Source organism: Talaromyces rugulosus, chromosome I (assembly GCF_013368755.1).
Source record: "Talaromyces rugulosus chromosome I, complete sequence".
Lineage (NCBI taxonomy): Eukaryota > Fungi > Ascomycota > Eurotiomycetes > Eurotiales > Trichocomaceae > Talaromyces > Talaromyces rugulosus.
The window spans coordinates 102,500-130,441 of record NC_049561.1 but is presented as its reverse complement, the minus strand read 5'-3'; the positions used below and the strand labels follow the sequence as shown (position 1 = coordinate 130,441).

Sequence of the window (27,942 nt, the reverse complement as noted above, 5' to 3'; positions counted from 1 at the left end):
CTCTTATATCTACAACGTGAGCCTTATTCCCTAAGAATATTAGAACATTGATTCACAATTCTTATATACAAAGCTACATAATCTATGATCTTCCTCCTAAGTGTCACGGTTGATTTGCAGTTATCAAAAACATATCTACAGCCGCAGCTTAGTATCATCTACTTTGTCCTACACATTTTTAAATTTAACACACGTGCACACCCCAAGTTTGCTCATTTCTCGTGCCTCACGGCGCCTATTAAACTCCGATTCAATTGACTTAAGATATATCCTATACGCTTCCATCCTTTGTGTAGTATCACGTCGAAAAATAGTTTCCCTGTATTCCAAAACTGCTCTTCGGAAGATTGAGACATGAAGGCCGCTAATATCGCTGACATGTTTGGATTCATCCAACCTCAGGTTCTCAAGAACATCGTCGAATCCCCTGACGCCCCAGAAAAAGCTCGGAATGCCGCGGCTAGAACCTTGTCTGTTGCAGACAGTGTTCACGAACAACGGTTTGCAGCTGTAGTCCCGTCAATTTCCTCTGCTGTCCCAGGGAAAGGCAATCGGTCTATCTACGACTGCAAAGAGACAGAGATTCTTCCAGGGACGCTTGTCCGGAAAGAAGGGGCGCCGCGGACCAAAGATAGGAATGTGAACAATGTTTACGACGGGTTTGAGATTGTACGAAACTTTTTCTCAACCGTGTTTGGCCGAAATTCTATCGACAATTCTGGGTTGAATCTTATCGGCTCTCTCCACTATTGCGAAGATTTCAACAACGGATTTTGGGACAGCCAGAAGAAGCAGATGATCTTCGGAGATGGTGACGGCGTACTTTTTGACTACCTCTCTGATTCCCTGGATGTCGTCGCTCACGAGTTGACACACGGTGTAACACAACACACTGCTGATTTACAGTACGAGAACCAGGCAGGGGCCTTGATGAATCCATCTCGGATGTTTTTGCATGCATGGTCGAGCAGTGGTATCTTGGTCAAACCTCAGAACAGGGCGATTGGATCATTGGCCAAACGATTTGGCCAGTGGGACGAAGAGGCGCGGCCCTACGTTCCTTGAAGACCCCAGGCACGGCCTACAACGACCCGATTATCGGCAAAGATGTCCAACCGGCACATATGCGCAACTACGACACGACAAGGGAGGACAACGGAGGTGTGCATATCAACTCGGGGATACCGAATCATGCCTTCTATCTCTCGGCTAACGGTCTTGGCGGCCATTCATGGGAGCGTGCTGGACAAGTCTGGTATAAGACCCTGCTCGATTCCCGAATTAAAAAGGACTGCAACTTCATGCAGTTTGCGAAGTTGACAGTAGACAACACTAGCACCCTGTTTGGAGATTCAGCTAAAGATGTTGTGAGGAACGCTTGGGTGTCGGTTGGGGTCCTTGATTAATCCTGTGGTTCAAGATGTTATGATTTGAGCTGATTGTAGGCTCTGCTTCGAACGGAGTTTGGGGTTCTACGGAAAATGTTCTACTAACTGGTACTATTTGATCCTCGTAAAATAACCAAAATAAAAAAGAGATGCCACTAGGCGATATTATGTTTCCTAGTACAAGCTTCTGCTACACTACTTCTTGCACTCGTCCACTGAGACGGGGCACTCGTATATCTCTTCCACACTGGGTATGCATATTTGACGTGGGTTGAGACGGGCAATGTCTTCTGAGTGCTAGTTACAGTCCAATTTAGAGCTGCCGAATGAGATGCCAAAGAAGACGTGCCTTTCTAGTCTTCAACAATAGAACTACCGGGAGGCACACCAACAGGATACATTCTCAACTGGTTATAGGGATGTTTCTGGCCATCTTAATGTGACCTCCAGCCAATCATCTGCTATTGTGTCTATCTTGTCTGCAGGAACATTTTTTGGTGCTCTTGGCGCCGCTCCTATGGGCGATTTCATCGGTCGTCGTCTTGGCTTGATCGCGTCTACATGTTTATTCATCGTAGGCGTTGTCTTGTAAACGGCGGCAACAGCTATTCCCCTCTTCCTTGCGGGTCGATTTTTTGCCGGCTTAGGCGTCGGTTTGATTTCAGCACTCAGTACGCACTAATTATCCTTTATTTCCTTTTTCGATACCAAATCTGTGTGTGTGTGCTGTTGTCTTTATAGCTGCTAATAGTGAACTAGTTCCCTTATATCAATCCGAAACTGCTCCCAAATGGATTCGCGGATTTATTGTCGGCTCCTATCAACTCGCCATCACTGTTGGTCTTCTCCTCTCTGCTGTGTTGAATAACGCCACACATAATCGAAACGACACTGGATCCTACCGCATTCCTATTGCTGTCCAATTTGCATGGGCTCTCATTCTCATTGGCGGCATGCTTGTTCTCCCTGAAACGCCCCGTTACATGATTAAACGGGACAACCAAGAAGCCGCGGCACAGAGCCTAACCAAACTTAGGCGCCTTCCAACAGATCATCCTGCCATTGTGGAGGAACTCGCTGAGATATATGCGAATCATGAATATGAAATAAGCTTGGGCAGCGGAGGTTATCTCGAATGCTTCCAAGGGAATCTCGGAAAACGTCTGTTAACTGGTTGCTTTCTTCAGGGGCTCCAGCAACTAACCGGTATTAACTTTATCTTCTATTACGGTACACAGTTCTTCAAGAACTCGGGATTCAAGAACGAGTTCGTAATTAGCTTGATTACTAGCTGTGTGAACACTGGTTCTACCTTTCCCGGTCTATATGCCATTGATAAGTGGGGCAGACGTCCCGTATTGCTGTGGGGTGCTATAGGCATGACTATATCTCAGCTAATCGTTGCTGTTGTGGGCACTACCACAACCAGCCAGAACGAAACAGGAACTATCATTGTTCACAACTTCGCCGCCCAGAAGGCTGCTATTGCCTTCATTTGTATCTATATATTTTTCTTCGCGGCGTCGTGGGGTCCTTCTGCTTGGTAAGTCTACTACAACCTCATCTCGCATCACCACTCAATCCCCTTTTCCTATTCAATTATCGGTCGAGGCTGATGCAATGACAATAGGGTTGTGACAGGAGAAAATTTTCCTTTGAAAACCCGAGCCAAGTGTCTCACTATAACCACTGCCACCAATTGGCTCCTCAACTGGGTGCTTAGCTTCGCAACCCCGTACCTGGTGAACTATGGCCCAGGTAATGCGAATCTATAATCTAAGATATTCTTTGTCTGGTTTGGCTGTTGCTTTCTCTGCATTGCTTTCGTCTATTTCATGATCTACGAGACCAAAGGGTTGACCTTGGAAGAAGTGGACGAACTATACAGTGAGGTCAAGGTGGCAAGAAGAAGTGTTGGATGGAAGCCAACGGTTACGTTCACCCAGATAAGAGATAAAGTTGCCGCATTTGGAGAGAGCGTTCCTACAGAAGAGCAGATAGAGGGAAGAGAGAAGGAGCAGTAGTGAAGTATCCGCATATAACTGTATCGTGTGGAATATATTTGGGCACCAGGTTTTTCTCGGTAACAATGTTATATTTTTAGTATTATTCAATTAAATTTAACATCTATATTGAGCCTTAAGCTATAGTAAACAATAGTTTATATAGTGTCGACATATAAATGAACTAGCAAACCTTTACAATTAGGGTTGACCCTTTTTGTTGTAGCGGTATTTGCAGTTCAACATATAGGTTAGAACTTAGAAGTCATGGCTGATGGGTCTCTCCGGCCAGGCTTGGCACCACTTATTAGATATTAACGTATTTTATAACCCCCGTCGGCCACATAAGCCATCTCGGCCACCCGCCCCACAAAAAATTATTATATCAACAAAAATGGAATAAATAATCAGAATTACTATATAATTTCTATGTCAAATTATTCAGACAGTATATACAAATATACCCAATTTGTTTACAATTAGAACAGGTCCGCGGTACACACCTGCATATCCCCAAAGCCACTTCCAGATTAGAAAGTTATAGAGCTTCCTAGGCTATTAACACTACTACAGCAATTTCACAACCCTCAGAGACCATCAAAATCCCTAATCAGTCAATTAGACGACTTCTTATTGTATATTTTTACTTCTAGTAATAGTTCACTACTCATAGATCATAATTTTCTTATACCAGAATAGTAGTAGAATTCATTATTAAAAAGCATCCTTTTATCAACTAGTCTAACACACGCCTAATAGATAAATTTAAATTAGTAAGACGTTGTCTTATAAATCAATCTATCGTCCTCACCTAACAGGCTAAATTTTTAACGTTTTTTAGTATTTTTAGGGACCAATTTACATTAGAATAGACTGTACTAAAGAGGGTAGATATTCACAATTAAATATCAAGCTTCAATAATACATATTCTAGATTAAATAGAAAAATACCAGTTACTACAAAACCACTTTTAATATTTTATATAGAATAGACTTTATCTCAAATTTCCAAATATATCATCAAAAAATCATCTTTATCAATATAGTTAACACCACAGCGCATCCAGTTTTCAACCACACGTCCATATAATCGCTTAAGAACTGCAAAAACACCCACATCAAGCGGCTAAAGCAGATGAGACAAGTATAGCAGCATGCATATGGGAATAATATCATTCTAGGTGCAGTACTAGTCAAATAAAGATATAAAATGACTGCTATAGCCATCAAGAACCAGCATACAATACCTTCCAGTTATAATCAGTTTTATACAAAGGTTAAAAATCTTTTGAAGCTATTCAATCCCAAGTTTATCAGACGTCCAACCGTTTAGCGACTCAGTAATTAACCAATTAAGAAGTAAATAAGGTAAATTATACCAGTCAAGCAGCTTATTAACTAACTTTAATATAATAAGTAAAGGTAATATAATTCCACACACACTTACATATTCTACAGCTATAACCCATTCCTGATTTCTAGGCTATACTAAACAAGGTTTTCCTTTACAATCAAAGCTGCATACAACTTTTATAGTAGAAATAATCTCTATAACAAACCCAATCTCATCAAAATTCTAAATATTATCTTCAATAATCCCATACTCAGTAAAAGCGCGTGTAAGATTATCAAAAAAGCCACTTATAATTATTAGATCCTCACATAAAGCACGCTCATAGTTATATTTATAAATATAATGAGTTTTAAAGTCTTATTAACATCTTAAATAATTGCTTACCCAGTATTTACCAATGGTAGATAGTAAGTCAATAGAATCATGTTTAGTAAACAAGCAATTAGCTATAAGCTCTATCATTAAAGACCTAATAGGGCAGCCACGCTTATCTATAGAAATAATCCACTCGCGAAGCGATATTTCCTCAGTTTCTGACAATTTAGTGTTGTGGGCGCGCTTATATAAGTATTGAAAGCAACCACTATATCTATCTTAAAGCGTCAATCTTGGAACATTGAAAAGGCGCGCCGCTTCACGCACACTGGTGATTTAGCCTTTTTTTAACACATTTACAGCAAGCTGAAGTCTACCCTCATCGTTTAAAGGATTTTTTACAGCGTTCCGAGGCATATTGCTGTGTTGGTGCGATTCTCAAATATGTGTAGGGTGGAAAGTGGGAGAAAATTGAGGGGGTGGCCGAGATGGCTTATGTGGCCGACGGGGGTTATAAAATACGTTATTTTGTAAATCGACTAATAGATTTAAAAATTTAAAAGACTATAAAAGATATATTTCTTTTGAAACTAGATAAATCTGACTATATCTACATAAAGACTTAAAAAATAATAATTTTATTTAATGATCTAGATAAAATTATTAAAAAGCTAGCTATAGACTTTATATTGAACTAATATAAGGTTTAAACAGTCAACTCTAGGTATTCAGCACTGGGAAACGTCCCCAGGAATAGCTCGGTTTCGGAGAAAAGGCGGCAAGACCGTTGAAGCCGGCCAAAGCCTGCTGCCATACATCGGCGGTGTTCTTGAAAGCCCGACTGCCAACCAGCATAACTGAAGACTATCCCGAGAAGAATGTGCGCCTTGCATCGAGTATCATGACGGCGGCACCCAGGACCGGGGTGGTGAACGGACAGTCGGGAGCCATCGTGGACATGGGGCGTGAAAAGGAGCAACACGGTCAGCTGCCCGCCGTCGCACCTTGTTTGCATTTCCCGTCCTCTGTCCGGTTCTCTTCTCTCGTTGCCTCCAGTGTTTTATAAACCGTCTCCCAGATTAGATCCTCGAATTTTTGTTAAGCGGCATCGATTTCGACATCAGAGCGGCCATTGCATTAGGAAAGAGCCGTCTCCAGTATTCCATCGCCTCGAGGCCGGTCTCTGCTGGCCCTGGCGGGGGCTCAAAAGTCATCAGCGGCGGTAAAGACCTTGGGCGCAGTGTTACCCGTTGTGGGCTAAGAGGTCGCGAAACGGCCCATGGTGGATGGGATGGTTCTGAAACATTGTTTGGTGTTTTGGCAGCCGATTGTCGATGAAGTCGATCTGTTGGCGCTGCCAACTGATCGGAGACATACATTTGTACGTGGTGCCCATCATGAGAAGAGGGATGCAGAGGTTGAAATCGACAACCCCGCCATGCTTACTTCTCTCTCCGGTAGCCCTAACCCTCGTTTTTCGAATTTTTGTCTGTCTTCGGACCCTGTAACTCTTCTGATTGCCCTACATGATGGAAGCCGGACTTACTCCTGTTGGGACTGAAATGTCTGACATTTTCGATGCTAATGTTGAAGAGTAAAGCTAAACACCGCCGACCCAAGCCCAGGAAGCCTCGCAAAGCGAACAAGATGAGGAAGTCTCCACCCAAAAGGCCACTTCGAGCACTCAGGGGTCTGCCGCGTTTACGAATCTATCGGTATCCGACTAGCTCTAATTTTTGAAGAGAAGAATTGACGAGCTTGAAAAGCAGACGACCAATGGCGGAAGGGATCTTCATACAGAGGAACCAGCCGTCAATCGCCATCATTCACCGTCGACTGAAGGACTTCGCGGGGAAGCCGATTTCATTTACCGCCGACGAGTTGCTCATCATGTCCTACCGCGTCTTCGGATTTATACTGCAAACTCAGAAATGGGGTAAGCTCTCCTTTATCAATATCCCATCTTATCATGCTAATATTGTTGTACTTTTCTAGCCCAGTTGGTCCTATCTTACCTTGCTGAAGTTCACGCCAGGAAACACAAGCCAACAACAACAGGCGGAGACAAACTTCGCGCGATCGAGCACAACCGTGAACAGGCGAAAGACCTCGCAGAACTTCCCTTGTCCTGAGATGATATGTTTATCGGGTATTTGAGGAGTAATCCGTTTTGATGTTGGGGGTTGATCGTCGCCCGTGGAGATGTTGTGCAGGGCGCCGATGGGGAATGAATTCTCTCGGTCCTCTTCTTGAGTTTTCCCGGATAGAATTTCAAGAACCTCGTTTTGGGTGGGACAAATGGCTGATAGAGAAGAGGAATTTGGGATGATGAATTTCAGAGTGAGAGTTTTATTGGCCGGGAGGTGGGAGAACATTGACGCTGTGAACAGGTGCGCTGTGCTTTCTAAGAGGGAGAGCCCTGCTGTGTCGCGAATGGAGCTGAGAAAAAGCGCATGGACAAGGTATTGAATATCGGGGGCTTTGCCCTCAGGAGTATTGGTGACTGTTACAATGTTGGCATCCTGAGAAACCTGGAATTCCGGATGAAGAGAGAAGCCGCTAACTGAAGTTTCCAGGCCAAGCTGGTCGCGAATCTGCTCTTCTGACGGCAGATCAGATCTGGGTGTCTCACACTCGTCTACATCCAACGCGTATCGGTCCTGGGGGGGACTGACGCCGTTGAAGATATCGACCATGAGAATCTGGCCGATATAAATCTGGTCCGTGACGCGTTGGATGGCCAGTTCGAATCCCTCTGAAGAGAGGCTCTCGTCGTCCTCGGATTCACGCTGCGCCTCGTCAACATAGCTGCGGGTGCTAGAAAACGAGCGGTTGAAGTAGAGCAAGTCCGGGCCTTCGCCCAGCTTAGCAAGCTCATTGGAGTCCTCAACATAGACCAGTCGATAGCTGTGTGATCGTAGCAGCACACAAAACCCAACGGTTGAGTAGTCACCAGGACGAATGAACCGCGGGATTAGCGGCAGTGGATTCTCGACCCCTGACCGGTGTAGCTGCTTGCGATGGGCGATTTCAATGCGGTTATGCTCAATACAGGCAAAGTCGTCGGGCGGGCAGTATGAATAAATCTCGAACAAAGGCTTGACCTCATCGTCCCAGAAACTTTGCATCAGGTAACGCCGGAGATTTTCGTGGTCGTCATCCAAGGGTACAAGGTTGTAGACCTGGATGGGAATTATGTGGTCGGGGTCTGGCTCGTAGTCTGGCGTGACGTACTGCTCGAGCACCACGCGGTGACCCAGATGGTCAGCATAAGTGCGTACTTGCTGCCATTCACTTTGTGACATGGCGGCTTGGGCGTTTGGATTATTTGAAGAGTCAGCAGACTTAAGCTTAAAAAAGACTAGTGAAGTAAATGAGGTGAGCAACGGACTTACGTGGACCCCAAGGGCAGGACATTTACGTAAGTGAGGGGAATATCAGCAGTCCTACATAATCTTACATGTCTTTAATCACTATATATGGATATTTATATATATTTTAAATATTAAATTTACTGTAAGTCTAACTTTCCCTGCTATTTATCTATTTGTATTCCATATTTACTTTTATTATTCAATAAACTTATCATGACGTTTGGGATTGGGAATGATTACCGCCGGCCGCGTTTCTTGAGCGTATCCCGATGTTGAATTCCGCAAATCCACTCTTCAACCATGGAACGGGGAAATAATAAGTTTGTTGATATCTTACCTTGTTCTTGTTCGGTCTTTAAATCACAAGTGCTACGTAGTAATAGCTCGTCAGATTCTTTATGACCTTCTGGTCATAATCCAACTAGTGTATAAGTTCGGGAGAGGGGTTTATTTGTTCGATTACGTTATCTAGCAAGCAGATGGTGAGTTGAAGAATAAATCAGACTTCCTCATCCTTCCAGGCAACCATCTGGCAACCCTCTTCCCCAGTCCGAACTAAGCTGGGAGTCCCTAAAATTCAATGCCAATATTCCAATTTCCCCGTATAGAGCAAAAAGAAAAACCCTCCAACTCATCAAGAATGGCCCACCAAATGAAACGAAACCCACCGCAGCAACCCCCATCCTTCACAGCAAACCCGGTATCAATCACCCAAGACACCAAATATCTAATCGTGCATGCCCGCGAAGGCCAAAATCAGATCAAAAGGAACGTGCAGCCCAGCACCGCAACATTCACGAACGTCATTTTGCCCCTTGCCCATATCGACAACGCTCTGGCTTCCAAGTCCCATATCCTTGTTTTCTATAGAGCCGTATCGACTAGTCCCGAATTGCGGAATGCCTCCATGGAGGCTCAGAATATTCTGGATAGCTACAACGTCGAGACATCGATGGATGACGACTTATTTGCGCTGGTTGACGCAGTCTTCCACAACAATGCTGATCTGGAACCAGAATCCTATCGCCTGTTGAAGAAGATATACATGGGCTATATTCGACACGGGCTGAAGTTGTCGGCTGGTTGCCAGAGGGATCGATTTCAAGAGATTCAGTTGCGGCTTAGTTGTATTAAGGCTGAGTTTCAGAGAAATTTGGCCCAGGCGAATAGTGCCGGTATCTGGTTTACGGCTGGGGAGTTGGATGGATTACCGGGTGAATTTCTTTCTAAATTAATGGGTGGAGAAGTAGGGAAGGTCAACGGGGATAAGGTCCAAGTGGCACTTAATGATTCAGACCTCTTCCAAACACTTAGATATGCGAGAGACGGTGAGACGCGGAAACGCATCTATATTGCTAACGAGAATAAGTGTGGACAGAATGTGTCCTTATTCAGGGAAGCTATACTACTCCGTGACGAAGCGGCTCGTCTGCTTGGGTATCCCAGCCATGCTGCTTTGCGGATTGAAGATAAGATGGCGAAGTGTCCGGAGACTGTGAATTCTTTTCTCGGTGATCTACAAGCTCGATTGAGAGATAATGGTATGAAAGAAGTCGACAAGTTAAAGCAACTCAAGAAGGCCGACCTTGAGTCCCGGGGAGAATCATTTGATGAACGGTATTTTCTGTGGGATCATCAATACTATCATCGAATGATGTTGGAGAAGCAGTACTCGGTGAACCGACAGAAGATTGCAGAATACTTTCCTTTTCAAAGCACTATTATGGGTATGCTGAGGATCTGCGAGACTTTATTTGGCCTTTTTTTCAGCGAGTTTAACAGGGACGAGATGACCAAGCTAGATAGTCCTGGAGTTGCACATGTCTGGCATGAAGACGTGCAGGCCTTTAGCGTCTGGAACAGCGACGAGGATGGTGACTTCGTCGGGCATCTTTATTTGGATCTTTTCCATCGGGAAGGTAAATATGCAAATGCAGCCAATTTCAACCTGATACCAGTCTGTTATAATGCTTACATCCCCTTATAGACCAGGGCTGACTTACCGTAGGGCTTTATCCTAGAAAACGGCAAACGCCGATATCCTGCCACAGCGTTGGTGTGCAACTTCTCCAAGCCTAGTTCTGAAACCCCCTGTCTTTTGAAACACGACGAAGTTGTTACCTTGTTCCACGAATTGGGCCATGGAATCCACGATCTTGTGTCGAAGACAACTTACTCGCATTTCCACGGCACAGAGACAGAAGTAGACTTTGGAGAAGCCCCTAGCCAGATGCTGGAGAACTGGTGCTGGACACCAACAGTACTGCAGTCATTAAGCAGACACTACTCATATATTTCCTCAGAGTATCTTGACCACTGGAAAGAACAAGCATATAGGGAACCTCAGCCTCAAGAGCAAATGCCTGACGCGATGGTTGAGAGCCTCCTCCAAGCTAAACACATAAATGGTGCACTGTTCCATCTGCGTCAGTTGCATTTTGGTATCTTTGATATGGTAGTCCACGAGTCTGATGACCGCCATGCGATTGAGGGATTGGACGTCTCCGCGAAGTACAACGAGCTTCTAGCTAGGATTCTACCGATGGATAGCCCCGAGGGTGACGACTGGGGCCATGGTCAGACACGTTTCCAACACTTGCTGGGGGAATATGATGCAGGGTACTATAGTTACTTATTGTGAGATTCATTCTTTGACCTGAGCATTGGTTTTGTTACTAAAAAATGATGATATAACTCGAAAGTCTATTCCGCAGATATGTTTTATACCGTGTTCAAAGCCAACCCTATGAACTATCTAGAGGGTCAGAGATACCGATATACTGTTCTTGAGAAGGGAGGGAGCCGGGATGGAATGAAGATTTTAACTGATTTTTTGGGGCGCGAACCTCAGACGGATGCCTTTTACAAGGAACTTTGTTAAACCTGATTCTTTAAGGGGATGTTTTAGTAAAGATGAAAGTTTTAATAAGATCAATCATGGGGCTAGTTATGTACAGCATGTTGACATAACTTGAACAACATATCGCTAGACGAAAATGAATACCTAAGTGGCTTAATTGACTCATTTCAACAAGGTGGGTAAATAACCTCCACAATACTCCCAATAACATTCGGATCTTTCATCTTCAAAATAGTCGTTGAACAATGGTTAGTATGTCCCAACTTAATTGTCTCCCCATCTGTCATCCATCCCCGTACTAACGCCCTATTCAGCTTCTTCCACATAAACAGACAGTGCGCGTAATGCCAGCGATGGGTGGTCCAGATGAGCCCAGTCTCAGACCCCAGCGTGTCAGGATCGTCCGAATACGGATCTGTGCCATTCGCATTTGGAAAATATTGCCACGGGTACGAGGCTATGAATTCGGACACCAATTCGTAGTCAATACACTTCGGGGGAAGCCATGCGGTAGCAACGATGTCAAAGTGGCAGCCTCGCGCCAATGCTTCGGCTGGAGACTTACCGCAAGGCAATGGAGTGAACTTCTGCGACCACGTCAACTGCCCAGACGGAAATGATTTGCTGTCGTTTGTTAAGGTCAAGTCGTGGAGGCTTGTATGTGGTGGGGTCGCTACTTTCCAGATGTTAAGGAAAGTAACCACGACAAGTCCAGTGTTTAGTAAGCACCACCATGTCCATGATATAAGACGTGATGCTGAGGAGTATTGGCGAAGCTCCTCGTTTTCATCATCATCATCATCTTCTTCTTCTTCTTTGCTCAGCCTTTGGTGGCTGTATTGATCATGGGGTTGCCTTCAGTGACAAGGATGTTTTGATGAGAATATAGACATTTGACAAATACAATGGGGATCTGGATATTGTGAAAATTTTCAAGTCGACAGGCTATAATTCTTTCAATAAAAAGTCCATTAAGACTATATGTAGTGGTCCTATTACGTGAGATAAGTGATCACATAAGTCACCGGAATAACTAGTTAATCTACCGTGCATTACGTGATACTAGGCCAACTTAATGTGTGGCTTCGGTGGCCACAAAGATCAAGGCTTTACTCGATTAACCAGCTTCACATGCGAAATATTCTGCAATTGAACCTTACCGCTAACCGAAGCTACATCTAAGTAACCGTCATGATAGACCAGGACGATATAAGCGAACGTGAATTCGACAGTCTCCTGCAGCCATCGAACCAATCAATCATGGCCCGAGGACCATCGATATAAGGGAACCACACAGTTCCTCATCGCTCTATATATTGCATTGAATATTTTATGGGTCGGATTAGGCTCTGTGTACTGGATCAGCAATTTCAGTATGCAAACAAGTCATTCGTCGTATGAGAACGGCTTTGCTTCGGACCTAGGTAAGGGCGATATACAAGCATGTTATTGTTAAATATAGGTCTAATGCTACGTGGATAGAAGCTGCTAAGCCCGAAATCGAGTTAATACAATATGACTTCAACGGCGGGGTCAAGTTAGATGGGAGTGGAAACTACTTCACTGACCATGGAGGCCATGAATACATTGGAAGCCCAACTCCGGAGATTGATCGCGCGTGGGATCTTCTTTTATCCGGTTTGTTCCTCTTATTTATAATAGATGTGATGGTGCAAAATCTATACTATGCACTTACTAACTCGCTATAATGAACCAAGGACTAAATATCGATCTAAATGGTTCGGACGCCAATCTGGAAGGAAGAACAATTCAGTGGCCAGACGTCCCATGTTACCCGAACGTATGCAATATGGTGTCAAACGCTCTAAATCTCGATACGGTGTTTACATTCTACAACATTTCCAATACTTTTATACCCGACTAAACAAGAGCAAGTCACATAAGACTAATACGCTAAGCGCATTCTCACGTAAGTCGATTGTTGTAGTTACTACCTACTCACATAAGCCGGATGGCCAGGCGCCAACTCCATAATTTAGGGTAATATATGGTTTATGTCAGAACAAGGTCTATGAAATATCGAGACTGTTAATCCTATGTACACGTCGATGCATATGTCAAAGAATGCGGAGAATGATGTAGTATTTAATGTTCTCTCTGTCTTCATAAGAAATCATGGAAATATATGCAGGGAAGCACGATAGATGGTAAATAGTAATGCATACACGATTGAAACTCATCTATGGATGCTACGAAGAATTATATGAAAATTCCAGATCCCGTCAACTCGATGTTATTGATGTCTTTCATTCCCCATATCGCGCTTGCACGGCCATCCTGAGCCAGTATATACATATCATATCTGTCGTGAAGCTAGAGGCCCCCTAGGTAAGCCCATGGCCATATCCCAAACACTGCTAAGAGCCTATTCCCACTACTACTAAATATTGAGGATGAGTATCTCTGCTAGTCCAAAAACCCTAATACGCCTAAACAAGTTGATTGCTGATAAGCCATAACAATACAAAGAGCATTGCATCGATGCCCTTCGACTTAGCCTTATGTGCACCGGGGACATGACATTAATTCCCATTAAATGGTCAGAAAATAGGAATTGGATCATGCCTATATTCGAGACCGTTCACAGCTGTCGCGACTACAACGCATTAAAGGAATGGTCAAGGGATCGAGATGCTGCGGACCCCAATTCGTTGTATAAGAATGCAGACAGGCTGCATGCGGATGGTACTTGATGTTTCTACTGTTTGTATTTTCAGTATACTAGAAGCTAAAGATATGCAAAAATGTGCATCTATTTGTATAGTGTTAAAATTTGTCGTTTTGTGACGGTCCTTTCCAAATATTTTTGATTTCTATCTAACGATACAGTTCTCTAAATAAATATAAAGAAGAAATCCATCTATTAGAATTTATAAAAAAATTTATTTTATAAAGCCGTTCAACAAGGGAGAAAGGCCATCATGACGATGCATTTAAATATCAATGAGGAAAGGAAAGAGGGCTAGTGATATATTTGTCTGGAAAAGAATTTGGGCTAAAAATAGCGTTTTTTTTCTCGAATAAATAATAATATTAGAAGTCCGGAATACATATTTCGAGAACGTAGGCTTAGCCAATTGAGTATAATAGCTCTCTCCTTTTGAATATTATAATCACAGCCAATTTATTTAACGAACATAATTTGAAAGAACATGTTTTATTTCTTGATAGGAGTGCCAAAGGCTTCATCGCCATCATCAAAAACTGTAGCTCGCCTGACATCGCGAACTCCCATGTTCTCATCGTAGGGACTTGCGCGGTGCATAGATTGACGGTTATCCCACCACATCAAATCCCCAGGCGATCACCACTCGGCCGTAAAGACGTACTACAAAGAATTAGTGATTCGCTTTGAAAATCGGTGAGAGAGAAAATGTACCTTTCCCTGAGAACAATGGTGGATTAGGTCCCAGATGATTTCCTGGCTATCAGGGATGGTATTACGATTATTAGTCGAACAGAGTCTTGGCATGCGCGGCTAGGAAAAACGTCTCCCTTCCATCTGGACCCTTTTGTATGAGCTTGTGATAAGCTAGTGGCTTCTTGCTACGTTCCTCCTCGGTAGCCTCTCCGTAGATATCTAGGGAGGCAAGTCTCCGGGAATGTCATAATCTGTGAGGCGAAAAAAAAAAATTTAGCTTTACAAAAAATGAGTACATGTGGAAACGGATCAGAGTAGAACGTACTCATGCTCAACTATCATGCCTCGCAATTCCTCCTTTCTAGTATCCGACAGATCTTTCCAGGCCTGACGGGTGTCAGCAAATTCTGTGTTTGCCTGGCCACCTTCAGGTATCTTGTGCGCTAGGAGGAGAGAGTATTTTGATCGATGTTGATTGAAGGATGAATCTGTATGCCAGAGAGCATTTCCCAATGCGTGGGCCCAACGACGCTGCAAAATAGTGAGTTGTGCGTTGTGAGTTGTAAGAGGAGTACCAGTCAAGGCTCACCGATCCTTTCCTCACAATGCTACCATCTGACTCGACATTGCTAACGTCAAAAAGATATGGGGTCCCAACACGTTGCGTGCCCCCCTAAGTAGGGTTCATCTCGAGTTCTCCTAGTTGTGCGGCAAACTTGACGTGGCGGTCATTGTCAAGGCCAGTGTTCCGGAAAATGAGCACTCCAAACCTGTTTTGGAGGGAAACCAGCTTTGGTATGGATTAACTCGTCTGGCTCAAGAGTTCAGAAATTCAATAGGCGGTTTACATTTTGAATATCCTTCTCTGACAATGGCACTCGAGTCCAGTCAACGCCTTCAATCTCTGCGCCAAATCCAGTGCCTAGAATGGGCCGGACTGTTAGTCCGTCGATACTGAAAGGTTCCATGCCGGCGAACCACAGGTACGATAACGATTTACCGTGTACTGTTTGTTCACTGGAGCGAACCGATTCCTTATCTACCTTTCACCTGTAAGTGTGATATGTACTAGGAATCGGCAGAATCCCGACGAAGCCGATTAGACTTAGCAATATCAAGCCTACCGCCTGATGTTGCCGATATCAAACACCTCACAGCCAACTATGTCGCCAGAAAGGCCGCAAAGTCTAAGCTGAGATTCGTGTTGCTTATCATGAGACAGATTGACCTTTCTTGCTATGGGTCCATCATTTGTGATACTCTATATATGTACTCCGTATGTATAGAAAGATTAAATAAAACCCGATTTTTCGATCATTACTCTTCACACTTAGAAATGGAATCATTGTGTAAATTATAAAATATAACGGATCTAGTTTAATAGGTCACATGGCTGCCTGCTAAAAGGGCTTAGAATTTCGAAATGTGATCGTGACAAATATGAGTTCATCCAGGCTCCGCGCGTACAACATTTAGACAGAGCACGCACCCGCAGTCTTATATTAGTGATGCGTTAATGCTGATCAATAAGGCATCGATCCCAATTCGGATTTCCTCGGGCTACTGAATACCCCTATTGAGTTCATTAAATGCTCAAGGTTTTGTTTGACACTGGGCGCCACAAGCCCTACTGTTGGCTCTAGCTCGTCTTTATCTATTAGAATGGCCGCAAGAACGCTATCAATCAGCTGACGATAATTAGATACAGGATGTATCCCGCGTATCTTGGTGTCGAATTGGTTGAACAGGCTTCGTGCCAGGGACAACAAGCGGGAAATTCGGGATGAGGTCGCTGGCAAGTTTGGATACACGTGGGCTGTATGGTCCCTAGCTAATATAGAGATACCTAAGTCGTCATCTATAGCACCGCGACGGTAACAGAGGACAAGGAATACCACCGCAAAACTATGCGTGATCCATGATGAGTCAACGGAGTAGCTTATACATTTAATGGCCTCATCATCAGCGGTAAGAGGCCCAGGTGGAAAGGATGATCCTCTAGTCACTTTTCCATGCCATGTGTGCCAATCTGCTTGCTCCGAAAGCGCAAATATTGTCTGAGACGCCGCGTCTAAACTGACCTCGAGAGCGTGGAGCTCATGCAATAAGACTCGGGTCGCGCTGGCCTCCGAAGCGGACAGCAACTTCGAAAGACATGCACTGTTTATAGCAAGCTGGTAGGCTCTCAGGGTCGTAAAAGGCATTTGGTTGTGCTGGATCATCTCTCCTAGGAGGTGCTTCCAGTCTCGTTCCCAGGTATCAAGTTCCACGTTCGCCTGTCGCAAGCTGACTGAGTCCAGGTCACGGACACTGGGGCTACCACTTCCCTTTGCCGCCCGTTTCAGAATGGCGACGAGTTCGCATAGAGCTGCAGCTCTTGTATGATCGGGTTGCACGGCGCTAGGATGACGGGCATACGACCGAGTTATGGCGGCCACAGGTTCAGGATTGAGAGATGCAGGCAACCCGCTCGATAGCATGAGGTTAGCGTCACAAGTAACGAGGTTAATTCAGACACGGAGTCTCAAGATATCTTCCTGCGTGACTACCTGGTGACCTTGATTTGAGAAGGGCACAACAGCACTCTGGTGCATCCCCATGAGCAGAGCATAGCGGATTGCCAATCCCAGCATACTCCAGCTCGAAATATCATTGTACCTACTCGAAGAGGCGCCATATTGACTGCTATCAAGAGGCATCCATTGAATGTACAGAAGGAGTGCCTTGATGTGATCCAATTTGACATCGGCCGATGTCGGTTGCAATAGCAATCGGCTCAGCATGGCATCTAGAAGAGCGACAATGTGTTTATAAACATCCCGTCGAGGCTCGCCCATGAAGCGGAAGCCCACAGCACATATTGATGTAAATAGAACGGGATTTTCTTTCCGAACGACTTCGGCGGACCGCTGTGATCGCGGACAAAGGACAGGCCCCCAGCGATGGCAGTTGGCGAAGAACACATCGCAGGCTTCCTGCGCTTCGCCCATGTGAATGAAGCCACAACTTACCGGGTCCACCATTGAGTTACCGATATCGCTATTTGTCCCGTAAGGGTGCAGATGGCGAAGAGTCGTTATCGGAGCATCCAAGTTGACTGTCCTTAGAGCAACCCGGTCTGCTGTTATCTCGGCAGGCCCCCCAATGGGATCTATGATGTGTTGGTTTCCTGAATAAGAATCTAAGAGCTCTTGGGTTCCCTGTGGACCCTCGCTAACACTGTGATTAGACTGAATATTCGAGACGCTGGGGGTTTCCTGGGTTGGATCGGTGTTGTCTTTGAAGTCATTAATCAAGCTTTCCAGGTAACGTAGCCGCGTCTCGTGCTCGTCGAAACCAGTGCGCAACTTCTCAACAGCTTCTGCTGTCTCCGGGGAGTAAGCCGTGTAGTTGGTATCATTGTCATAAGGTTGAGTGAGAAACGAGCACGTAAATCCCAGGTGTAGACAGCGCGAACAAGATCGTCGGCGGTTGTGTATTGACTGGCCGCCGCATTTTTGCTTCCTGGATCGGCATTGCAGACAGGCTTTTGCTGTGCGTCTTGTCTTTGCTACCGTCCGACATGGTATTTCGGCGTCGGGGCCGAATTCACGTAAAACCTGGCTACCCATCTCAGGAAACAAGACGATAATAATTCAATTGTTTTAGTCGTCGGGATGTAGAAGCGGCTTGTGGCCGACTGAACCCGATGGCATGGGTATGGTAGCGTTAAAATATACTCACATATGCGTGGCAACTTGGCCGGCTGTTATCTCAGCACAGACGGTTCTAGTTTAGCGCCTCTTTTTCTGCGACCTCTCCTGAGGTAAGTCAGGGTTATTTGCCTAGACCAAGGATAAGACTCATAAGAGATCCATAGGAGGGTCTGTGTTGAGATAGACCGGCTGTTATCAACAACTATTTATCTGTGCTGATAACCAAAAAGCAGCATGTCGATGATGCCGATAACGTTTCCCCTCTGCATATCCAGTTTAAAAAGTTGGTTATGGGCCATGCCTTCGCCGAAAACAATGAGGCCCATCACCCTGATCAAAACTCTTCAGTCACGCGTCAGAAGTCACGATGACTTCACCCAGGGTTTCAGTCTCTGAAGCGGCCTCCTCCGCTGACCGCGAGAAGAATCCGTCAAAAACAGGTATAGAAATTGGAACCCAGGTTCCTGTCGAGCTTGATTCAACCCATGCCACCGAGTACGCAGATTACCTACGGCTCAAGGGCCACTATGCGTCAGACCCTAAAGCCCACCGGCGCCTTCTCCTATTATTAGATCTTCAGATTCTCCCCTTACTCTTCATATACTACATTCTGAACTCGCTTGATAAATCAAATGCCGGAAATGTGAAGGTCTATACCTTCCTAGAAGATACCCATATGACGAGTCGCCAATTCAACCTAGCCTTGACGTGGTATTTCTTTACATACGCTGGTTTGGAAGCCCCTTCGAAGTAAGACAACCTTCCAATCTCCCATGTGTATAGCGCTAACAGGGATTCTCAGTATGCTTATGCGCAAGTACGGACCTCGACTCTGGCTGTCAATGATTGTCATCTGCTGGGGCGCCGTCACTCTCGGTAGCGCTTGGGTCAAGGGCTACAGCGATTACTGCGCCGCTCGGATCATCCTGGGGGTATTCGAAGCGGGCCTCTTTCAGGGCTGTTTCTTTACACTTAGCTGTTGGTATCTTCCCTCCGAACTGCAAACCCGCAGTGCCTGGTGGTATAGCGCAACCATGTTGTCCGGAGCGTTTGGTGGCCTCCTTGCCTATGCAGTCGGGCCACTTCAAGGACATCTTGGTCTAAAACAGTGGCAATATCTTTTTATCATCGAGGGTTCCGCCACAATATTTTTCGGCCTCATCGGACTATGGCTCTGTCCCGATTTCCCTGAGCGATGGGCGTCAAGTTGGTTCAGTGCCGACGAAAAAACCTTCTTGCGATTAAGAGTTAAATACAAGGACGGGCCTATTCCTCCGGATGACACTTTCCGATGGTCAGCTTTTATCGAGGCTGTCAAGGATTGGAAGACATATTTCATTGCCTCACTTCTTGGATTTGGGGGTTCTGTTCCAACCTATTCTGTCAATTATACCCTTGCCATCACCTAAATACACCCTCTCACACTACCTAGATGGTCAAGTCCATGGGGTATTCCTCAGTCGAAGCCCAAGCTCTCACAGCGCCTCCGTATATGTTCGCCTTCGTCTGCGTGATTTTAATTGCGAAATACTCGGACAAGTATCAATGCCGTGCAAGGTCACTTCTTATTAGCTATACTGTTGGCACCATCGGCATCGTTATCCTATGGGCGACACGACACTATAGCCACCTTTCTGGTGTTTCTTACTTTGCCTTATTCTTCGTCGTTGCTGGCTTCAACATGCAGGCCCCTGCAGTTGGATCGTGGTTAGGTACAAATGTCCGCAACCCAGGGAAGAGAGCAGCAGCCATGGGCTGGCAGTCTACCTGGGGCCAGCTATTTGGAGGTTGCATTGGTGCCAACATCTTCTTCGACAATGAAGCACCGACGTACACCACTGGGTTCAGCATTCTGTTAGTCTTGGTAATAGTGGGAGGGTATGGTGCCTGTATTGGAAATTGGTATTTTCTCAGGGCTGCTAATCTTAAGAAGGATAGGATGCTATCCGAGGAGTATGAGGGCAAATACGACGATCAAGAGCTGGCGAATATGGGAGAGTATTCTCCATATTTTAGGTATATACTTTAATCATCTAACTATAGTATCCATCAGAGTGCGGCGTACTGTGATATAAATTATAAGTATTAACACTAATTAAGCTAGCTTCATATAGTCTGTTACAGATTTTTTATATAGTTTACTATAGGTGCATAATCTCTAACCAAAATATATAAGTGATCTTGGGTGGATACTATTTAATTCTTCAATAGACGAAATTTGGGGTTACAACACCACCGGAGACTGTCAAAACACCACCAGGATACATTTCAGGGGGTTTTTACACTGTACTTTTATCCATGGATGTTTTTTTAAAAACCTATATATACATTACTATAGTTTTATAGATATGTATATAATTAATAGACGTCTAAAAATATTAAAATATCTCAAAATATAAAGACAAAAATTACTTTTATATATTATTGTTATACTATTGACTGTAGTGTTAAGATATCGTAGAAGTTTCTTGTTATTAATATCATATACATAAAAACGGCCTCGGCCTGCTGTCGCACCAAGCCCGGGCACGACCATGGCGGAGATCGACGTGGCCACGTGGCAGCCCTGCGCAACGCGCGCCGCTACGCGCAAGTCCTCAATGCGCGAATTGGTGCACGAGCCGATGAATACGCGGTCGATTTTGATGTCGGTGGCCGCCATGTTGGCCTGGAGGCCCATATAATTTGGCGCGCGCCGTATGGCAGCCGGGTCCGGCACACGCTCGTTGATGCCGATGACGTCGTCTGGGGAAGTCCCCTACGTGACTTCGTCGCCGGCATCAATGTCCAGCGTGTAATCCTAGTGCGCATCGACATCGCTACACAGACTGCGCCAGTGCGCCATTGCTTGGTCCCAGGCACCACCGGTGGCGCCAGTGGGCGGCCTTGCAGGTACTCAAACGTGGTCTCGTCCTCAGCCACTCTCGGGTTGAGCCTGAGTTGAGGAATTGTTGGCTATCCCCTTAACGCACTCAAGCCTTTCCTAACTTATCTCCGACCTCTGTTCCCTTCCTCTGGCTTTAGTCCCCTCCCCCTCTTGTCCCTTCTCTCTTGTCCTTCTTTAGGTCTTGATTAATCCATCTATTTATGTGCTATCCAATCTAGTCTTGCTGTGCTAGCTATAAGGACTCAGCTAAAAGCTCGTATGAAGAAGTCTATAACCCTAGTTAAACAACATTTTTTATTACTAGCTTTTTGTGTATCTCTGAGCTGAGCACTAAAATAGAAACGTAGCATTTCTTTTTCTTTTAGTTCTTTTCTCATATCTTGTATCTATCTAAGAAAAACCTCACGCGGCACAAGGAGTAGTATATAGACCGGCACACAATCGTACATATTTTTCCTAGTTACTTTTCTTATTCCATAGTACCTCCGATTAGGAATCGGGGAATCGGTGATTCATGTAACTTCCTATACTATTCTCCTATATTATCTTCTTGTAGGAGCAACCCCTAAAAGCCTGTCTACAGCACTAAGATTCGCTGTTTGCCATGGCCAATAGGCTGGCTACGGACGTTATACATTGATTCAATAGTAATAATCATAATTGCTTCTTGTATTATCTTCCTAACTTATAATATATTATACTATTCGTACAACCGACGTGTGCGACTACAACCTTGTACCAAGTATAGCGGGTGTCATTCGACCGATGAAAACCGGATTACACACTCCAGAACCAGTCACTGCGATACATTGAATGTGCAATATGTCAAAACGGCTATCCAATTTACTACAGTACATATCGAAACGTCTCGCTCTGATACATCTCCTCGTCAATCTCGTCCTCGGCGTTAATCAGCGAAGTAACAGGCCCGTACTTGTCATCGAGCTGCTTGTTCAGACGATTGAGCCACCAGATATGTACTCCCGCCAGCAGCACCGCAAACAGGCAGAAGCGAAACGAAATATAGAAGCCCTCCTGGTAAAATGGTCCCTCGGAAGCGGGGAAGATGTGTGTGCCCACCAGCGGTCCACACTGGCCGACAAAATTCATCAAAACGAAACCGGCCCCTCGCTTGCTGTCGTCTCCGTTGTTGACACCCACGAGAGAATCAGCCCGATGCACGGGCACAGTCCGCCCGTCACCAGGAAGATGGCAAAGTACTTGACCGCAACCCGCTCCACAAGGCACAGGATCAGGCAGCCTATTGCGGCAACGCCACTTGCAGATGGCCAGGAAGATGCCTTGTCGGTTATAGTAATCCGACATGTATCCGACAATGAGCACGACTATTGCCGCGAACACATACGGCGGCGCAGAAAGACCTTGCGCGTTGAGGTTGGTGAGTCCCATTCCTGTGAGAATTGTGGGCACATATATCGGCAGAGAGGAGTAGCTAATATTGAAGGAAAAGTACATGAGAGTCGGGATCCAGTTCTTCATGTCCATTAAGCTCCAGAAGAACTCCATGACATTGATCGAGTGCCCTCGATCTTTGTCGCCGAAGGAGCGAACCATCCGAGCCAGAGCAATCTTCTTCTCGCGCTCCGTTAGGAACTGGCAGTCTTGCAGGTTGCTGGGTAGCCAACAGTAACCAAAAAGACCCACGAGAATTGCAGGAAAACCCTCGACAAGAAAAAGGGCGCGCCAGCCAGCAATGGCATGCTTGTACTCAGTCACGAAAAAGGCGAACGCACCGGCAAAGGATGCCGCTAACGGAGCGATTGAGACGTACCAGCCGAGACGCCGGCCCATTTCGCCACGAAGGTAAAAGAACGAGAAAAAGTATCCCAGGCCAGGGCTGTAGGATAACTCGAAGATGCCTAGTAGGAGACCTAGCACAAGCATTCCACCGAAATTCTGGGCCGTAGCATAGTCACTAGCAATGATTCCCCAAATCATCACCACCGTGGACACGTAATAACGAGCCGGGAAATTGTTATAGAATATGGTTTGCCAGTCAAACAGAATATAACCGAGATACAAGACTGTCAGGAGCCACTGGTATTGCGAGTCGTCAATGCCCAGATCCTTCGACATGCCAGCCGTATTGGCATTGCCAATGTTTCCGCGGTCCATGTAGGCCAACAAATAGGCTCCAGACACATAGCCCACCACGATTATGTCGATTTTCGGCAGCAGCCGCTTCTCCTCTTCCTTGGTGTACTGAAAGGAAAGCGCTTCGAGCTTGTTCACCTCCCCCGCCTTCTTGGTGCTTTGGTCCGCCGAGAGGCCGGCGCCATATTGCTCCAGATGGATATCATCCGGCCTGTCCGGTGAATCTGATTTTGTTAAAGGGGAGGTACAAGTGTTGCAGCGAGCATCGGAAACACCCAAGTTTACCCCGGATTTGCCGAGAGTTATATGGAATTCTCTTAATGCGGAGAACTACCTTGCATACACGGTCCAGGTCCATGGGAGTTCACGGGCGTGGCTATAGCCGTCCCGCATCACTGCCGACATGGCGTGGGGTGGCCATCGCCGGCTTTTACCCAAGGGTAGCCGGACTCAGACCGGTGGTTATAGCCGCGCGGGCAGGAGTGGTATCTGTGTTGGGGGTATGGCAGCGTCATCCGAATATATTAAGACTGTCCGTATCCCAGAATACTTAAACTAGACAAATTTGCATTGATCGAGTGTTTGAAATCACGCACATCGTACATTCATCATGCCCTCCTTTGATATTTTGGTTCTTCCCGGTGACCACATCGGTCCCCAGGTCGTTGGGGAAGCCGTCAACGTCCTCCGCGCCGCCGAAGCTCACCCAGCTGTGGTCTAGAAGGACATCAAATTCAACCTTGACTTTGACTTGCTTGGCGGTTAGTGCATCGACGCCCACGGCATCCCTCTGGCTAGGATGGCCGCTTATCTCTCATGCAAGCATGGAAGCCCCGAAAACCCAAGCAAGATTACATCAATTGACAAGGCAAATGTGTTGGCAGTGTGGCGGCTCTGGAGAGACGCAGTCACCAAGGTCCACGATCCTGAATTCCCCGAAATACCTCTGCACCATCAATTGTCCGACTCGCTGGCTTTGATCATGGTCAAGAACCCCCGATCGCTGAACGGTATTGTTCTTTGCGATAACATCTTCGGAGACTTGTTTTCCGACGAGGCCGCCGCTGTGTCTGGTCCCTTGGCTTCAGTCCATCTGCCTGCCTCGCCGGCATCCCCGGTCAGGAGAAGGCGACTGGCATGTACGAGCCAAGCCACGGTTCTGCCCTCGACCTAGCTCCCAACAAGGCCAACCCAATTGCTACCATTCAGAGCGCCGCCATGATGCTGCGATATAGCTGTGACGTGGACTTCCTGGCCAATGCCATCAATGAGGCTACCAGCGTGGCCTTGGGCGACAAAGAGGAATGCGGCTTTGAGGTGCGCACTGGTTGACATTGGTGGAACTGCATCGACAACAGAGATGGGTGACGCTGTTGTCAAAGCCCTTGTCCAGATTCTGGACAAACAGGCCTAAGGGGACAGGGTGTTAGCATGTAAATTAGTTTATCTATAGAAGAAATCTCATATTGTTATGTTCAACTTGCTTCATTCAAAATACTTAACCAGAACCTGATGGTTGCCTAGAGGTTTGTAAATATTATTGGTAGGGTCAAGAGAAACCCAGAGATGTGGTGTCTAGAATAAGCGTCCACTGACTGGTGCATTGTTTGCTCGAGAACCCAAAACTATGCGTTCTCTAGTCCGGGGCTCGTTTTTCTTTATTGCTTAATAGCCTAAACATGACAATATTTACATATCAGCTTTAATATTAATAATTCTAAATATAAAAAAGGGATTAGCGGTTTACGCTCCTAAGCAATTGAGGCCGGTTTGGTTAGTAATCACCCCTGACGGTTGACAGGTTAGCCTCGCTGTAGCTAGCCCAATAGCCTCGTCGTGTTTCCTTAAACCACGGGATCTCGCCGCTCTAATCTCCTATTAGACCATTTCCTATCATCGTTAAAGCGTGCATATTGTTGGTTTCGTAACACCAGTCCTGTCATACCACCCAAGCCGAAGATCGGATTTTTTATCCCCTATTATCGGCCTTGGGCAAGCACCTAAACCGATACATAAACAAGTAGAGATTGGGAATGAATTCAGAAACTCGACGTGTCCCATTTCTCCCACAGTACTCCGTATATCGATGTAATAGTTAAACAGCGGTCAGCCTCAACCATTAACCCTAACCCATTTACAGTTGTTGGAAAGCCCAAAACTGATGAATTTTGGCAACATTGTGGGCACCTGGCACGGCTTGACGTGGAGTTGTAAATTGGTGTATTGGCTTTCAATCGGCTTTAGTTCCTATTGCATGGCTCCGCCGCTCAGTTCTCCTTAGCTGGCGATCTGCCGTTGTTGTATACTGTAGCTACTAACTACATGGACAAGGAACCGCATTTACGCGGTATGGTGTTACACCACAGGACGCAAGTGCTTACCAACAAGAATAATGCCGAGCCGAGGCATTCTGAACAAAGTTCGAGTGCTTTGGAGATCCTGCACGTTGATTGCCTAGTATATTTAGACACAGGGCTTTTAGTTGGATATGAGTTGGCGAGATAAGCGCTGGTCTTACTTTTAGTCCGTGATGCTATCATCGTGATCGCCCTCTAAAAATTGGGGTAAGGTAACTCGTAAACAGCATAATAATTTGCCGTATTTAGTACTTAACTTACTCCATAAAGTATCGCGCGTTCTTTTGTTCTCGAGCGGGCTGCATCTGGGGTATTGGGTAATGAAGACCCGGGCCGTTCCGTTCCATCAATTGAGGCAAAGATATAATATGAAGGTATAGTGAAATCGGTGTCCTTACAATTAGGTTTAATTGTGTGGAAAAAACTTGATGTTCATTGATAATACTTAAAAGATATTGAATCCAATAACCCCGCCATTTAGCAACTTCAATCATCATAGAGCACCAGACACCGAACCTCAATTGACCGCCTCAGGGGCGCGTCGGCTGGCCCGTTATGATCCTCAAAAGCCCCGTGAGCCATTCCGATCAAATTGCCCTTGGGTTCAGAGTCAAAGTCAACAAATAGGAGAGCCTCGTCGGTACCTAGATTGCTAACATAGTAGAATTTGTATTCTGGGTTAAACGTGAGGCCTGTGAAGTGGCTTTTATAGTTGTTTTTGGTGTAGATCGGTGTAGTGGCCCCATCTCCACGGCTGAAAGTGGTCGAGTCAACCAAAGCCAAGGGCCACTGATGAACAGTCACGCCGACAGGGCGCCAGACATTGATGATGCCCCAATGCTTAGAGAGCCATCGCTCGGCCTCTGCGTCACCGAGCACACGGCGGAGGTTCACCTCAGCAGTCTTGGCATCATTGTCCATGTGCATGGTAGAGAGGGGTTTGTTTGAGAAGTTGAGGGGGTCGAAGAGATTTGTGCCCTATATGGAGGTTTAGTTCTGTGTGAATCTCATGTGGAGGTTGACTATACAGTTTCAATGCGACGATGGCGATAGTTGTAGGCAATGGCTGTGGCTGCGCCACTCTTCTCCTTCACCAAGGCTGCACATTCGTCAAAATAGTGTGATCGAACAAAGGCATCACTCTCAGCCTTGTTGGCATCCAGTAATTTCTCCTCTGTGAGCACAGTTGGATGCTGAACCCACTCCACACCCTCCAACGACAGCGACACCGGAGGCTCGTAGGTTCGTAGGTCGGTGATCTTGACATCAAGTTCTTCGCCCTTGCCTAGATTACTTTGTAACTCCTCTCCCTTCTTGAAATTTAGAGTATGTGCCTTATTATCGGTAGTCTTTCCGAAGAAGCGCACTGTACCTGTGGTTGATACGGGTTCCTTCCAAGGGACATGATCGAAGGGCTTCTGTTTGGAGAATTCACCGGCCCCTGCCTCAGCAACTGGCGACACGGTCTGCTGAGCCACCGACTGGAGCTGAGCAACCTTGTGAATATAAGCCCTAGAGACGGGTGTCCAAGGGACCCAGAGCTTGGGAGAGGGCTGCACAACACGTCGAAACATCCTTGCAAACTCAATCCGATATTTGGGAGATAGCCCTCGTTGTTTATGTGGATTATTTTCTTGTAAGACTTGAGGAACAGATAAGAGATGTTAATAGTAAAATTTGATGAAGAATACGTTCGGCTCCTCCCCTCAGTCAATTTATGTGTCAATCTCCGGATCAATGGCAGCAGGGAACTGTGGAAAGAGTGTCTAGAATCCGACTCTATCGATGATCTATGTCAAATTGGGACATTACTGCGTCGCCCAGACATGTTGTCTATCAAATTCTGTTGGTAATGGCGAGCCCAAGATACTCAAGACGGCAGGTGAATGTCCGCAGCCAATTGATTGGGCATAATGGTCAGCAGCCATCCCACTTTTAATTACCAACAGCATGATAACAGTATTCGCTTAGTGGGCTATTCATATGCAATGAGCCTCAGGTCGTGATACTTGCATCATCACATTTCGTTCTCCGTTTCTTATGCACAAATTGAGACTAATCACACTTGACTGTCGGAAATATGGTCCCAACATTGTGCAACCACCGTCTAGAAAGGGAGTGCGAAATCCTCTGTATCTCACGAATTGCTTATTCATCAAATGGGAAAGAGAATACCCCGCTATCTTCATCAAATAACCATATCTCAAGCCAA

At 45.7% G+C, this 27,942-nt stretch overlaps 11 protein-coding genes across 11 annotated transcripts; 4 read left to right on the top strand and 7 right to left on the bottom strand.

Annotated features, from left to right (window-relative positions):
• Positions 1-1,905: 1,905 nt before the first annotated feature.
• On the top strand, positions 1,906-3,163 carry TRUGW13939_00026 (uncharacterized protein; the record flags this gene model as incomplete). Its single annotated transcript, XM_035483241.1, has 3 exons — positions 1,906-1,951; positions 2,148-2,931; positions 3,019-3,163. 3 exons carry the CDS (start codon positions 1,906-1,908, stop codon positions 3,161-3,163), a joined length of 975 nt encoding a protein of 324 aa, XP_035339134.1.
• Positions 3,164-7,066: 3,903 nt separating this feature from the next.
• TRUGW13939_00025 (uncharacterized protein) lies at positions 7,067-8,365 on the bottom strand (the record flags this gene model as incomplete). The annotated part of the gene is made up of 1 exon (XM_035483240.1): positions 7,067-8,365. The coding sequence occupies one exon, from the start codon at positions 8,363-8,365 to the stop codon at positions 7,067-7,069; it is 1,299 nt and encodes a 432-aa protein (XP_035339133.1).
• A 709-nt stretch (positions 8,366-9,074) lies between these two features.
• Positions 9,075-11,075, top strand: TRUGW13939_00024 (uncharacterized protein; the record flags this gene model as incomplete). Its single annotated transcript, XM_035483239.1, has 2 exons — positions 9,075-10,391; positions 10,443-11,075. 2 exons carry the CDS (start codon positions 9,075-9,077, stop codon positions 11,073-11,075), a joined length of 1,950 nt encoding a protein of 649 aa, XP_035339132.1.
• A 386-nt stretch (positions 11,076-11,461) lies between these two features.
• TRUGW13939_00023 (uncharacterized protein) lies at positions 11,462-12,106 on the bottom strand (the record flags this gene model as incomplete). The annotated part of the gene is made up of 1 exon (XM_035483238.1): positions 11,462-12,106. A coding segment is annotated over one exon (645 nt), but the record flags the coding sequence as incomplete, so codon positions are not given.
• Positions 12,107-14,472: 2,366 nt separating this feature from the next.
• TRUGW13939_00022 (uncharacterized protein) lies at positions 14,473-15,304 on the bottom strand (the record flags this gene model as incomplete). The annotated part of the gene is made up of 4 exons (XM_035483237.1): positions 14,473-14,566; positions 14,645-14,779; positions 15,002-15,207; positions 15,266-15,304. Coding segments are annotated over 4 exons (474 nt in total), but the record flags the coding sequence as incomplete, so codon positions are not given.
• Positions 15,305-15,349: 45 nt separating this feature from the next.
• On the bottom strand, positions 15,350-15,644 carry TRUGW13939_00021 (uncharacterized protein; the record flags this gene model as incomplete). The annotated part of the gene is made up of 2 exons (XM_035483236.1): positions 15,350-15,466; positions 15,525-15,644. 2 exons carry the CDS (start codon positions 15,642-15,644, stop codon positions 15,350-15,352), a joined length of 237 nt encoding a protein of 78 aa, XP_035339129.1.
• Positions 15,645-17,186: 1,542 nt separating this feature from the next.
• TRUGW13939_00020 (uncharacterized protein) lies at positions 17,187-18,287 on the bottom strand (the record flags this gene model as incomplete). The annotated part of the gene is made up of 1 exon (XM_035483235.1): positions 17,187-18,287. One exon carries the CDS (start codon positions 18,285-18,287, stop codon positions 17,187-17,189), a length of 1,101 nt encoding a protein of 366 aa, XP_035339128.1.
• Positions 18,288-18,738: 451 nt separating this feature from the next.
• Positions 18,739-21,315, top strand: TRUGW13939_00019 (uncharacterized protein; the record flags this gene model as incomplete). The annotated part of the gene is made up of 6 exons (XM_035483234.1): positions 18,739-19,121; positions 19,174-19,753; positions 19,804-20,249; positions 20,310-20,369; positions 20,425-20,437; positions 20,893-21,315. The coding sequence occupies 6 exons, from the start codon at positions 18,739-18,741 to the stop codon at positions 21,313-21,315; spliced, it is 1,905 nt and encodes a 634-aa protein (XP_035339127.1).
• Positions 21,316-22,104: 789 nt separating this feature from the next.
• Positions 22,105-23,778, bottom strand: TRUGW13939_00018 (uncharacterized protein; the record flags this gene model as incomplete). Its single annotated transcript, XM_035483233.1, has 2 exons — positions 22,105-23,584; positions 23,708-23,778. 2 exons carry the CDS (start codon positions 23,776-23,778, stop codon positions 22,105-22,107), a joined length of 1,551 nt encoding a protein of 516 aa, XP_035339126.1.
• A 205-nt stretch (positions 23,779-23,983) lies between these two features.
• Positions 23,984-24,787, top strand: TRUGW13939_00017 (uncharacterized protein; the record flags this gene model as incomplete). Its single annotated transcript, XM_035483232.1, has 3 exons — positions 23,984-24,088; positions 24,140-24,512; positions 24,609-24,787. 3 exons carry the CDS (start codon positions 23,984-23,986, stop codon positions 24,785-24,787), a joined length of 657 nt encoding a protein of 218 aa, XP_035339125.1.
• A 1,429-nt stretch (positions 24,788-26,216) lies between these two features.
• TRUGW13939_00016 (uncharacterized protein) lies at positions 26,217-27,304 on the bottom strand (the record flags this gene model as incomplete). Its single annotated transcript, XM_035483231.1, has 2 exons — positions 26,217-26,708; positions 26,759-27,304. The coding sequence occupies 2 exons, from the start codon at positions 27,302-27,304 to the stop codon at positions 26,217-26,219; spliced, it is 1,038 nt and encodes a 345-aa protein (XP_035339124.1).
• Positions 27,305-27,942: the final 638 nt, after the last annotated feature.